Source organism: Pantherophis guttatus, chromosome 4, assembly GCF_059756535.1.
Source record: "Pantherophis guttatus breed Tessera chromosome 4, ASM5975653v1, whole genome shotgun sequence".
Classification (NCBI taxonomy): domain Eukaryota; kingdom Metazoa; phylum Chordata; class Lepidosauria; order Squamata; family Colubridae; genus Pantherophis; species Pantherophis guttatus.
Genome location: NC_142066.1, coordinates 33,964,540 through 33,978,372, shown reverse-complemented (window position 1 = coordinate 33,978,372; position 13,833 = coordinate 33,964,540). Strand labels below are relative to the sequence as shown.

General features: G+C 36.1%; 2 protein-coding genes across 2 annotated transcripts; both read right to left on the bottom strand.

Moving 5' to 3' along the window:
* Positions 1–2,060: 2,060 nt before the first annotated feature.
* LOC148113977 (vomeronasal type-2 receptor 26-like) lies at positions 2,061–6,674 on the bottom strand. Its single transcript, XM_087893580.1, has 4 exons — positions 6,657–6,674; positions 6,053–6,268; positions 4,327–4,453; positions 2,061–3,224 (listed from the first exon to the last, which is right to left on the bottom strand). The coding sequence occupies exons 1-4, from the start codon at positions 6,672–6,674 to the stop codon at positions 2,323–2,325; spliced, it is 1,263 nt and encodes a 420-aa protein (XP_087749706.1). The 3' UTR covers positions 2,061–2,322.
* Positions 6,214–11,815, bottom strand: LOC132712410 (vomeronasal type-2 receptor 26-like). The gene is made up of 3 exons (XM_087893578.1): positions 11,607–11,815; positions 10,421–10,712; positions 6,214–7,695 (listed from the first exon to the last, which is right to left on the bottom strand). The coding sequence occupies exons 1-3, from the start codon at positions 11,813–11,815 to the stop codon at positions 6,814–6,816; spliced, it is 1,383 nt and encodes a 460-aa protein (XP_087749704.1). The 3' UTR covers positions 6,214–6,813.
* Positions 11,816–13,833: the final 2,018 nt, after the last annotated feature.

Below are 13,833 nucleotides of genomic sequence, written 5' to 3'. Positions count from 1 at the left end.
GCCCCTCTCTGTGGGAGCGAGTTGGCTGGTGGGAGGCTGTCGATGGCAGAAGGCGGTCTGGGAATCCAGTCTCCCCCATTGTGAAGCATGCTAGCTTTAGCTGTGCGAGAGCAGCAGGCAGGCATGGAAGGGTATTGGGTCTTCCCACTCAACCCCACACCAGATGAAAGCCAGCCGGGCTTCTTCTTCCCTCCTACCCTTCCCCCTGCTCCCTTCCACCCACTCAATCCTACTTTGTATCAGAGAAGCATGCACTGGAAATGCATCTTCTGGCTTGCCAGTGCTTGGCTACAACTCTGTGCTCCTCAAATCCCAGCTTGCTGAGGGGGGGGGCAGCCTTGACACCTCTTCTAGCCCCCCCCAGCCATCGCTGCCTGGAAAAGTCACAGACAACAGAAAGCAGTGCACTTCAAAGACCTTCCATTGTGAGAGCCGGGCCATCCAACTTGTCAATAAGGGTGCTCCTGCTGAGCCATTGGCCCCTCCCCACTGGGCTGTTGTGCTCGGCACTCGGCAGGGGAGGGGAGCACTTCCCCATGCCACCCCCTTCTTTATTTTGGCCCTGCCAACAAGGGAAGTGGAAGGCCATGCTTGGGGGATAGCCCCCACCTGCAGGATCTGTCCCTGCCATTCTCTCACACCCACTCAGTGTCTCCATCCCCTGTGGTTTGTGGGAACCCGCGGTGAGCTTTGCAAGCCCTGCGGGCTGGAAGATGAGACTGATGGCACTCAGCCCCTCCCGCAGCCCGCATTGCCACATGAACTCTGCACAGCACAAGTGCTGGGGGCAGACAGGGACCACGTGGCTATGTCACCGGCATCACTTCTCTGCCAGCCGGCCCTCAACCACCCACCTGCTGGCCCGTGCCCTTCAACCTTACTTTGCAGTGAGCAGTTCCCCATGGGCTGGAAGATAAAGGTGACTGCTGGGAAGGATGGTGAGGGGGGGGCTTAATCACCACTGCTCGTGGGCTAGATAGATTGCATCAGCAGGCCAGATCTGTCCCATGGGCCATAGTTTGAGAATGCCTGGATTAGGGGAAGGCAAGGTCATATTCGTTCTACACAGTTGTCAAGAAATTTGTATGAAACATATGAATTCTCTGAGTATTGATCGTGACTTAAATTAAACTTTACACACAATTGCTTACTGGTAGCTTTCAGAGTACGTTGGAGGTGGTGGTTCATTGAAAAGTTTTGATTTGACTGAAATCTTTCACTAAATTTTAAATCTAAGTATACAGTTAGTTTAAATACTAAGTATACTTTAAATCTAAGTATACAGCCAAAGAGGTTGTAGAAAAAAAAATGCCTCTGACGATCCAAGATGAGTTGCCTGATTGTCAGAGGCTTTTAAAAGCATTTTTTTCTACAACCTCTTTGGCCAAAGAGGTTGTAGGAAGAAAATGCCTTAAAAGCCTCTGGCAATCCCAGCTGAGTTGCCTGATCATCAGAGGCTTTTAAAAGCATTTTTTTCTGCAACCTCTTAAGGTTGTAGAAAAAATACTTTTAAAAATAAAAAAAAAAAAAGTTGACCATGCCCACACAGTCAGATTACCGCCCCCCCCCCAGGCCATGCCCACAAAATAAGCCATGCCCACAGAACCAGTAGTAAAAAAATTAAGATAGGTTGGGTCAGACAGAGGTCCAACATGGCACAAATGTGTCCTGACTGAGATTAGTTCTGATACCATATGTGCTATCTTGTAGCAGATGTTTCTGCATACACAGCACCTGCGTCTGTTACTTGGTGTTCCTTACATCAGATCAACAAAGATTAATAGTATAGTAAATTCATTAACCTGCCACAAGGCTTTGAATTGTTGTTCTTCAACAGACTAACACAGATATCCTATGTAATATGATTACCTAAATGTTTAAAGATAAATATTTCAATCTGGTTTTCTAATATAGTTTTCTTAAAAGATAGATTGCAGTTAAATGCAGGAATGGGATATTTTTGATCTAAAATAAAAAACAATGTCAAGAAATATTTTTTTCAATAAATAGTTATGAATCATGTAAGTATTTTATAAAACATTCAAAAGATAAACCACATATTTGCCACATATTTTTTTATTGTAAATTCAATTTGTCAATAAATGGCTAACTAATATAATTCCCATACCAATACTCCTTTTCACTAGTTGAAAAGTAGTCTCATATAAACTGTTTCAAAATTTAAAGAATTTAAAGAATACTTCATTTATGGAGTCATTGAAGGAAAGGCCATATGATTATTTGCCTAACTTCATTATAGAGGATGGACTGAACACGTGTCATCTCTAGGTTCTATATAACAGCAAAATAGGCCTTTAGTCTTCAGCCCTTCCTTCTGATCAATTGTTCTCTCTTGTTTAGTTCTGGCCTCAAGAGAATAATATAACTTTTGGGGAAAAAAATAAATCCCAGCAAACCAGCACTGGAAGCAAAGATGGAGAAGATTTCCACAGCAACCATGTACTTTCCTTTGGTGCTCAAATAAGTTGGAACAAAAGACAACCACACACTGCAAAACACCAACATATTGAATGTGATGAATTTGGCTTCATTGAAAGTGTCAGGTAATTTCCTGGCCAGAAAAGCCACAGAGAAGCTGATAATAGCCAGAAAGCCCAAGTAACCCAGGACACAATAAAACATAATCACCGACCCCTCATTGCACTGCAGTATGATTTGTTCACTCACTGAATGAATATCAGTCTCTACAAAAGGTGGAGAGGTCCACATCCAAGAAATGCAAATGCATGCCTGAATCAGGGAACAGGAAAAAAGTACTGAGTTGGCCAGTCTGGAACCCACCCATCTTCTTATCTTGGATCCAGGTTTGGTGGCTAAGAACGCCAAAACTACTGTGATAGTTTTTGCCAGCACACAAGAAACTACCACTGAGAAGATGATGCCAAAAGCAGTCTGTCGGATAAGACAGGTCACCTGCTCAGGACGGCCAAGGAACAAGAACATACAGAGGAAGCAGAGCAGGAGGGACACCAGAAGTGTGTAAGAGAGGTTTCGATTATTGGCCACAACAATTGGACTGTTGTGATGCTTTAGGAATATTCCCAGCACCAGAGCTGTAATCAAAGAAAAGAAAAGGGCAGAGAAAGACAAACTAATCCCAAGAGGTTCTCCATAAGATAAGAAACTTACATATCTAGGCAGACAGAAATTTTTGTTTTTATTTGGATAGAATTCATTTCTGCAGTTATAACAATCTCTCATATCTGAAAAAGAAAAATACATAGTTTCAATTCTTTGCCCCAATCAGCAATCCAAGTGAGTCATTTTCACTTTTTTCCTCTCAAGGGGATCCTAGAAATGTAATTTTATTACACTTCTTTATTTCAAAAAGTGATAATCGACTCTTGCTATTAATTCTAATTACAGAACCATTCAATTATTAATACTGAAAACTCTGCTACCTGAATCTTCTTCTCATGATGATCATGACAATAAAAATGATGATGATGATGATGATGATGATGATGATGATGATGATGATGCCCTAAAATCCGTAGAGGTATCTTTTTTCCCATTCCCTCCCATATTTTTTTTCTTCTCTATCATTTCAAAGGAGAACATTAACCTAAACGTATGCATCATTTATCCTTTCCTAAGCATCCTCTTTCTATTCAACACTTTTCTCTGAATTTTTAGCTATGACAAAAGCAGAAAATTACTGATTTATCGTTTTATTTATATCCTATCTTTCCTTTAACAGCTAAATGTAATATACAGTACATCTCTCATTTTACTTCCATAACAATGGAGGCCCAATCGATGTGATATTTGGGAGAGACTACAGTTCATTTAGTGACCTTTCAAATTTACAATGGCACTGAAAAGTGACTTATGCCATTTTTCACGCTGATAACAATTACAGCATGCTGATGGTCATGTGATCAAAATTCAGACACTTGGCAAGTGACTCATATTTATGATGGTTGCAGTGTTCCCATACACTGCAATCATCATCCTACCTGTGTACATATCACACATGATCAACTTTTGCAACCTTCTGACAAGAAAAGTCAGTGGGGAAGCCAGACTCACTTTACAATCATGTTACTAATTTAACAACTGCAGTGATTCACTTAACAAATGTGGCAAGGAAAGTTGTAAAATGGGACAAAACTCACTTAAGAAATATCTTGATTAGCAACGGAAAATTCTGGGCTCAATAGGCGTCATAAGTCAAAAGCTACCTGTAATTAAAAATCACTTCATAACCTCTATGATTGAATAGGAATTTAAAACATATTTACACAGGTCCATATCCAACATGCTTCTGTGCATAAAAGTTCATTTATTTATCTTAATTTTTACCTTCCTTCTCAGAAATCTTCCCATCTGGACATAGAATGCAGTCATAGCAACAAAATGGCTTCCCTTCCTTCACTTTCTTGCTAGTACCAGGTTGGCAATGTTCAGTACATATCGAGATTGGCTGGACCTAATTAGAAATGTAAGAGGAGAGTAAATTTGAGAATAATAATAGATTCAAAATCCAATTGATTCTTGTTCTTCTCCCTTTGTTATTAGAGTTGCAGAACAATAAGATCTTAAAGAAACATTTCTTTTTCAAAATGCAATCCTGTAGATGGGATCTACTGCTAATCATCTGATTGCTGCATAAATATGAATAAGTACATGAATTTAGAAGCATTTTAATGTTTGAAAAGATTTTTCACTGAGTTTTAATATATTTTTATTTATTAGATTTGTTGGTCTGTTACATGCTTTGTACGAAACTGTGTTAGGAATATCTGTGTAATGCATCTACTTTCTATGTCTGTTTGTGTTTGGGCACCCTGAGACAGTCTTACAAGCATTATTTAAATAAGGAAGACTACCATAAGTAAGTTTTGTATCCAGTAAGGAGCCAGGGCCAGAAACCAGCTCCAGGAAAGCCACCAAATACACTAGTCTCTAAAACTTCTACAGCTATTCCACAAACATGCCCATACTTATTAAGGACATGCAAGACGGCAGAATCACAAGCAAGTGCTTGCATATACCAATAACTAGCCAGATGTAGTAGGTGAATAGGGTTAATCTTTAAGAAAACCAGAGCAGATCCAAGTCAACAGACTTGGGTGAAATCAGTTCTTATAGTAATTATACAAGCAAAGCTATTATGAAGGATAAATGATGCAAGATTTAGAAATCCCATTGCTGTTGGACTAAATCCCATTGCTGTTGGACTAACTCCTGACACTTTTAATATAATTTGTCTTTGGAATTATTTATTTTTGTTCTTAGCCTCTCTGATTAAAAACTCTTAATAAGTATGAACAAGTTAGAAGATAAATCTGATGCTGAAGTTTAAGGCAAATAAGCTTGTGAGGACTGGAGTGCATGCTTATACATATATCAATATGTAAACCAGTAGTGGTATTCACTTATCTTCTCTAATGGTTCACAAATGTGAGCATACACAAACTCACCTTGCTTGTGCACGCCACCTCTGTACATGTGCAGAGCGTCCATGATGACGTCCGGATGGGTGGGTGGAGACTCCTACCACCGCCATTACTGGGTCACCTGAACCAGGTAGAACCGGCTCAATACCAGCACTGATGTAAACTCATATGTGTTTATTGTCGCTAAATATGCACACCTGGAAAGATCGTAACCTAAAACCTAAATTTATATGTGACTTTTTGAACAGGAAAGATTGTTCCTATTATTCTTCACAACTTGGTTGAAAATTGGAGGAAAAGACTTTGTTCTAAAAAATAATTCGATGTATATTCTACTCTACATTTCCATCAACACATTTTCAGTCAATTTAAAGAAATGTTCCGGATATTGTTTCAGTAGACCTTCATTTATTTATATATTTATATATAATAATATAATAATAAGTAATAAGTAATATATTTAATATTAATATTACTTTTATATATCAATATTAATATATATTACTATTGATATTAATATTAATATTAAGTAATATTAATATAAGTAATATATTTATATTACTTTTTCAATTATTGTCAATCAAATGTTATTAGAATTCATCATTAAACTGAAGGACGGTGAAACTTACTTGGTTAAACCAGCTGTGCCATACTATGGCATCTTTACTGATGGTCAATGTTTCTCCTAGAGCCATTCTCCCAATTTTCTTTCTATGAAGAGATAGATTTGAGGAAATAATCCAGTTGATTATGTCCATTCCAACCAATAACCTCCTATTCTCATCAAAGGAGATATAGTCTCCAGCACTGTTGTTAAATGAGACACTGCTGAGAAAGTGATGAAGCTGGTTTGAAAAGGAAAATTCAATTTAAGTCAAGGGGTTTTCCTTCCTTTTCCTGTCTTTCCTCTTCCCTCTAGCTTAAGGGAAGCCATAATGAGGGGAACACTTCCTACCAGGCTTCTTCATTTGTGTTGCTTAATCGGGAAAAATCCTATTGAATAATTTATCATTGCTTTACAGAGATTTGCAAATATTGACCAGTCAGTTTCTCTGCTCACAGAATAGATGGATTTTTTTAAAAAAAGAAAGAAAGAAAGAAAGAAAATCCTTTACATCTTGGTCAAGTGTTAAGTTTACCCAAACAGGGTTAATGTTTTTGCTCTTCACTACATTTGTAATATAAAATTTCTTGTATTCAAAGGAAGGCACTACCACAGCACTGCACTTATACTGGTGAATTTTTCAACATTTTATTTTATTTTATTCCATATCATGATATGCATGAAATATTAGTGTTAAGCATGAACTTTCTCTAAAATTCAGGTTCATGTTCAATATATCTGCAAATTTATGGAGAACAGATGGAGAAGATAGGGATAAAATTTCTATCAGGTTCCCATATAGCTTTTTACCTGCAAAGAGTGCATCAGTTTGGATTGATCCATTCTTGCTTTTTGACTGAGCCTCGATGCAGTCATGGCATGTAAGGCATAGGCCAGGCTATAGACAGCATTGTATATACTGTAGCTATGGCCAATCGTATTCATTTCAAAAAAAGGGCCAGGAACGTTCTGCAGCTTTTCCTTGCCTGTGCAAATGAGTCCTACAACTTTATCCTGAATTCTATTTGGAAATGCACAATTAAAGACATGTTGCCAGAAGTCCATCAAAAAGCCATCCTCTTGGTTACTTAATGGCTTCTGACTCTGAATGAAATCTTGAAACCCAGGAAGTTCTTTGGTGTGAATTGTAAAGGACAGAGTACCATGTAACAAGTTTAAACTCCAGGTCCTTTGATAGTTCAAAACACTGAGCTCCATTTGAGTAGTCATTACCCATACTTTACCTTTTAATTGATTGATATATGATGTTTGCACTCCAAATTCAGAAATGTGGGGAAACCATATCAAAAACAAAACAGAATAAGATACTCCATAGAACACCACTATATTGGCATTGCTGGCTGTGATAACTTCATACATTTTTCCTCCTTGATTTAACATGTCTTCATGTCCAGCAGAGTAATTTATTCTAGGGAACATTTCTATGAAGGCAAAACAGATGCCTCGATTGGAAAATGATGGAAGAATATCATGCACAAATCTTTCTCCTCTGTCATCGTCCATAGTTAGGATCCCAATCCATGTCCATGAAAAATAGAGAAGCAGAGAGAGGATTCCAACATGCTGAAGATCATCATTAGGGGCCATTTGGTAGAAAGACAGACCTGGAGATTTATGATTTATCACTGGAGCTGATCCATAAATGATCTGAATATAATTCATTAAAGGAAACAGATTACTAATGGCATTTCCATAGCAAATTCTGGATTGCTATACTTTCAAATCTACTATACTTTATACATATTTACAGAAATACTATGTACTCAGTATCTTCTGAAGTTCAGACAATTTTAAAATACAATTCAGATCACTTCTTGTCAACATTGGCACTATTAACTTGATCCAGTATTATCCCAGATACTGATATGTTTAAAAAAAATGTCCATGATCTATGACCATCTCACTCAGAATCATAAAATCTATTCTAGTTTATTCCGAGTGTATTTGCAATTATTAGAAATGAATCTTCCTTTTTTTTTCTTCTGTTTTTATTGTGTCTGATTTTCAGAGACTGATTGGACAACTTCCTGCAATTTTCTTGGCAGGTTTTTAGAAGTAATTTGCTATCTCCTCCTTCCTAGGCTGAGAGAAAATGACTATCCCAAGGTTACCCAGTTGGCTTTGTGCCTAAGTTTTCTAAGTCAATGCCTTAACCATGACACCAAACTGTCTCATCCATCTATTTACTTAATGGTAAAGAAACCAAAAACTTATATTATTTGAGACATATTCTTATGGCAGACATTTATTTCACAAGATAATGCCTCCTCCCAGACAGCTGTGGACAGAAGCTAAGATTTAAACTCATATACTGTATAAGCATTACAAAAATTAAGGAAAATACAGTATTTGTCTCTATCCTGTAGATTCCATTAAAACAGGAGCACAAATTATATAATGGTATTACTAGCTTCAGGAAATAAGTTATGATATACATCCAGAAGGATTATATGTAAAAGAACATTCTACAAAACATTAGTTGCACTCCTATCTAAATATACTTAAATGAAACAGAAGGAAAATAATATGAAATAATTCACTCTACTTGATTACATCCCTGGCATACTGCTTCATATGTGCATGCACAAACCCAAAATGCATATATACTTGTGTATGATAGTAGTCAGTCCCAATCTGATATTAAACTGAAGTTTTGGGGGCTCAACAGTCTCCAACATTTCTAAATACAATTCTGAGAATTTTGATTTCACATATAAGGAGAGGAATTGGGAGGACTGTTTTGCAGTGCATTGCAATGTAGTGCATTAATATGCTGTTGAATTCACTCTGTCAACTTTATTCTTTTTGACTCTTCAATCCCATCATAACCTCCCACCTCACTCTAACATCTTGTGAGATTTTCTGACAGGCTAGCAATGTTCCAGTATCTAAAGGATGCCATTAAGAAGAGAGGGTCAACCTATTCCCCAAAGCACCTGAAGGCAGAACAAGAAGAAATGAATGCAAACTAACCAAAGAAAGAACCAACCTGGAAATAAGAAAAAATTTCATGTAAATAATAATAATTTCCTGATGAAAATAAGGAGAAATTTTCCATAATTAATCAGTGGAACAGGTTGCCTTCAGAAATTGTGGGTGCTCAATCACAGGAGGTTTTTAAGAAGAGATTGTAAATCACTTATCTGAAATAATATTAGTCTTCTACTTGAGCAGCGGGTAGGACTAGAGACCTCAAAATACGTTCCAACTCTGTTATTCTGTTATTTCTTATCCTAGTCTAAAAAAATTTCTTGAGCCCATTTATCCAACTAAAGAGCTCCCATCTCACAATGTCAGTCTGAATTACCATCAAATTGATTATGGAAACCTTTATATCTGGCAACAAAAATAATGTTTAATGGATAATTTCCAGATTGCAAGTGTTTCTAAGAGGAAAGAGTCTTTTGAAGCATTGCTAAGGAAGAAAAATGTAATACCGTGGATCAAGGCATGGAAAAAAGATGGTAAATGTGTTTCTCTTTCTGTTGATTCTAAAGAAAATGAAGATAAATGAGCCTAATATATTGTTTCATTGCCTTTATTGAAACATTTTCAGAAGAATACATGATTCATATTTCTTTCTTGTTAATTTCTCATTTTTCTCCTGGAAGGATTCCTATAGAAATTTGGCACAATAAAATCTTAGTTAGCTCACCATATCTAAATTTGCAATAGTATATTAGCTCCAATGCCCAGGTAGGTGGATCACCTAGTCAATGGATTCTCTAAAACATAAGCAAAGATCAATTGGGTTAATACAGTAGTGAAAGCTATCAGAATTCCCAGGGTTGTATATTGGAACTGAGAAATGAGCAGCAATTAGAGAGAAGCAAAGCAAATCATTTCTATATTTGAATTTCCATGAAAATTACACAGGTAAATTTATAAGGTCACCAGGAATTGAGCTTCATCTGGAAGAGATTTTATCATTCTTCTAGTAATTGAGTAGGATATGTGGATTTCCAGAGGATTAAATACTTTCTCTTTGATACTAATTTCCTCCAGCCAATGTTTTTCAAGCTAGAATAGTTTGTTAAGTAATTTTATTTTAAAATGTTTATTTATAAATATATGATACAATATATTACACAATCCTTCTTTTTCATTTACACAAAATTTAAGACCTGCCAAGACCTGATCCACTTATTTCAGTCTCTTGAATAGAAAAATCCAATATGAAAGATAAGAATGAAATGTCTAAGAGTGATGAGGGACAATAAGATTGCAATTTTCTTCCTTCCTTCCTTCTTTCCTTCCTTTCATTTGATTTGCCTTTTATTCTAGGAAAAAACAATCTTAATATAAATAAAATAACAACAAAAATGAAGCCTAATTCCAATGTTACAATATAAGAGAAAAGCCATTATCTTACCTGCGGAATTTTATAGATATCCAAAATATTTGCCATATGAAGGGAGGTTTGGGCATCAAGTCCTCCAATGACTGCTATTAAGTTATTTTGGATACCACATTTATAATTGGGCATGAATCTATCTGATGTAGACATCAGCTGTATTGTGGCACAATATGTTCTCTTTGCATTGAAATAGCTGTCATAGATGTGGAAACCCAAGGAAAAATTAGGTAGCAACTGGGAATTTTTATTTATTTCCTTTACCGCAAATGCCAAAGCCAGAATGTGCTGATAATGCTTAGTCAGGATGCTAGAATAAGAGTTGCATTATAAATCAGAAGGATAGATTATAGCCCACTTGTTTCTAAATATTTCACATGTGTTACTTTTTAAAAAGGAACGTTCATAAGACCCATGTTGTATTTATATGTTCATTTCAAACAAAGTCATGCTCCCAAGGAGGTTAAAATGCTGATCTGTATTGTTCAAAGATGGAAAAACCAGAACATGTAAATACTGGATGTTATAGTGATTAAACAGGCTAAAATCAATGAATTCTATGAATTCTAGTCTGTGAATTCTAGTCTGTGAATTATAGTCCTGCCTTGGGTACAAAGCCAACTGGATGACCTTGGATTACACCCTCTCATCCCCAAGAAGGAGGCAATGGCAAACCATTTCTGAAAAAAAATTACCAAGAAAACTGTAGGGACATGTCCAGGTAATGTCTGAAGATTGGACACAATTGAATAGAAGGGCGGGAAAAGTTATAGATAGGGAGAGACCAACATTACTGCTAATTTATGGTGTGTTTTTTTACAAGAGATCTTGGAAGCAGCTCTTTACGATTTCAAAATGACTGGATGACATGGAAAGATCTCTACTTCTGATCATGTACAATGGAAATCTATAGTGTTTGGTGGAGTAAGCAATGAAGCTAATTATCCCAAAGACAGATACACCTCTCATTTGATGGCAATGAAAATACAGCAGGTCAGGACATAAGAGAGCGGGGAGCAGGGTGACAAAAGAATTGCTAAAAACCCAAACATTTAAAGGTATTTAAAATCAAGCAGCTAATTTACTGCCAAATCAATATTTGATATATTGTAGCAACTTACTTCCTAGTAAGCATGCAGTAGACTATTGAAAATATCCATCTTAAACTGTAGATTTAAGGAAGGGGCGGAGGATAATTTCATACCTAAGATCCTGGTATACCACTGGTGGAGGTTCTACATCAAAAGTCAGAGGATCAGAAACAATAAAAGTTAGAGAAACAACAGCACCAATGATGAGATCTCCAAGCTCATAATACTTATGAACTGGAGGTTGTGGATCACGGACATAATATCCGAGTACATCACCATGGCAAGCTATTTGAGAAAGTAGCAGCACCAATTGTACCATCATTTTGAGTACAAATATAAATAATCCAAATCAGACCTCTTTTTTAAAACTACAATGCTTTAATTAAAATCATGATTAAAATAATTTGGATGAATAGTTTCAAGTTTTTCAAGTTATTTAACTGGAATATATAAAGTAGGAAATCTGAAGAGTAATTTTGTTTGTTTCAAATCTTTAGCTCTGCTAAATGTCATGGTCCTTTTGTTAAGGATAAGGTACAATGCAATTGCACAGTAGAATTTGACAAACAGCAGGATTAATTAGTGATTAACTCATAATAACCACTTTACACTTGGTAAATCCTTATGCTCAATTTGTTTATCACAAATGAACAGAACCTTTCCAAGACTCACAAGGGACAATTGAGTCTGAAATGACTTGTCTCAAGAAACAGATATAGAAATTATAGGACTATTATTTGAGGCTACAAAAGAAATGTTCATGCATAAAAGTCTTTCAGTTTGGTATTCTCTAAATGTTTTCAGATTTTAATGTCTCAAATTCTGAGTCTATAGTTCTGAGTGTTGTCACTCTAATCATACAAAAGTGATAAGGTTGGTGAAGGACACCCATTAATATTTCTGCTGCAATGCAGTCAGTTGTAAAAATTCTGCAAATTGATAGGGATTTGACTGGAATGAATTTCAGAACAGAATAGAATAAGGGAATTGGAATGTCTTCTAATTCAACCTTCTACTCAAGCAGGAGACCCTATACCATTCCAGACAAATAGTTATCCTTGTAAAAAAACCTCCAGTGTTGGAACACTCAACTTCTGGAGGCAGGTTGTTCCACTGATTAAGCATTCCAACTGTCTTAGTTAAATGCCTTTTTTCTAGGTTAGATCTTTCCTTAATTAGTTTCTATCCATTGCTTCTTATTCTGCTTTCAGGTACTTTGGAGAATATGTTGACCCTCCCTCTTCTTTGTGGCAACCTATGAGATATTGGTCTACTGCTAGCAAGAACTGTTTTCTACACTTGCTTGCTAAACCAGGGTAAGAATTCTTAGAACATTAAGAAGGGCTGCCTTTGTTCTCAGTGCTATATATTGTATATCTCTTTCTCTTGGTTATGGCAAAAAACCTTCAAAATTTTGATTTTGTTCATTGCAACAAAACATCTATTTTTTCTTTTTCCTTTCTTTTATAATTGTATTAAGGGAATTTTTTATACTATCCCTATTTTCTGTATTTTATGACACCAGAAATTAACCCATATTGTACATTTTCTTTATATGATACTGATTTTAAATCAGTGTATGCTTCCCAGACTCACCATTCTGAGAATGGTAGTCATATAAATCCTTTACACAAACAAACAAACACAGTTATAAGTTTTATTCAGGTAGTTAAAAAGGGAGAAATGGCTTTGGGCAAAAAAAAATAAATAAATAAACAAATGTGAAGCACCACCTCCAAATTTAGAACACCTTGACTTGCTTTTGGATATAATTTGTATCCTGTGTGAAAAATGTGATTAAGTGTAGCAGCAGAAGAGAAACTTGTAGGCATGTAGTTAGCTGGTAGCTACCATTCCAAGAGTAGAGGTTCATGTGCATCTCTGTGATTAGAATTTTCTTATGGAGACCACAACTGATAGTCCTCAGTAGGACAGAAAATTTTCAGTTCCTTAAGAAATGGTTTGAATGAAATTGAATGAAAGTTCATAGTTATATATTCTGAGTTCATAGAAGGATGCATTTTTGGCATCCCTTATTTTCAGTCTATTTGTCCATCCTTTTATAACCAGATTGAACAATTCAGTTTCTATTTTTCAGCATTGGAATTTAGACACAGTTCCATCCCTCTTTATACAGATGATGCTTTATTACTTTTACATGTGCATAGAAGCCTGAATATGAACATATTTCATATGTTTCCCAAGTACTGTTTAAAAAAATCCTCAAGATCAACTACCCCAAAACCAAGATCATGGTGCTTACTAAAAATCTAATGTTACATGTGTATCAACTAAAATATCATCTGATAGAGCAAGTCAAAGTACTCAAATGATGACTTA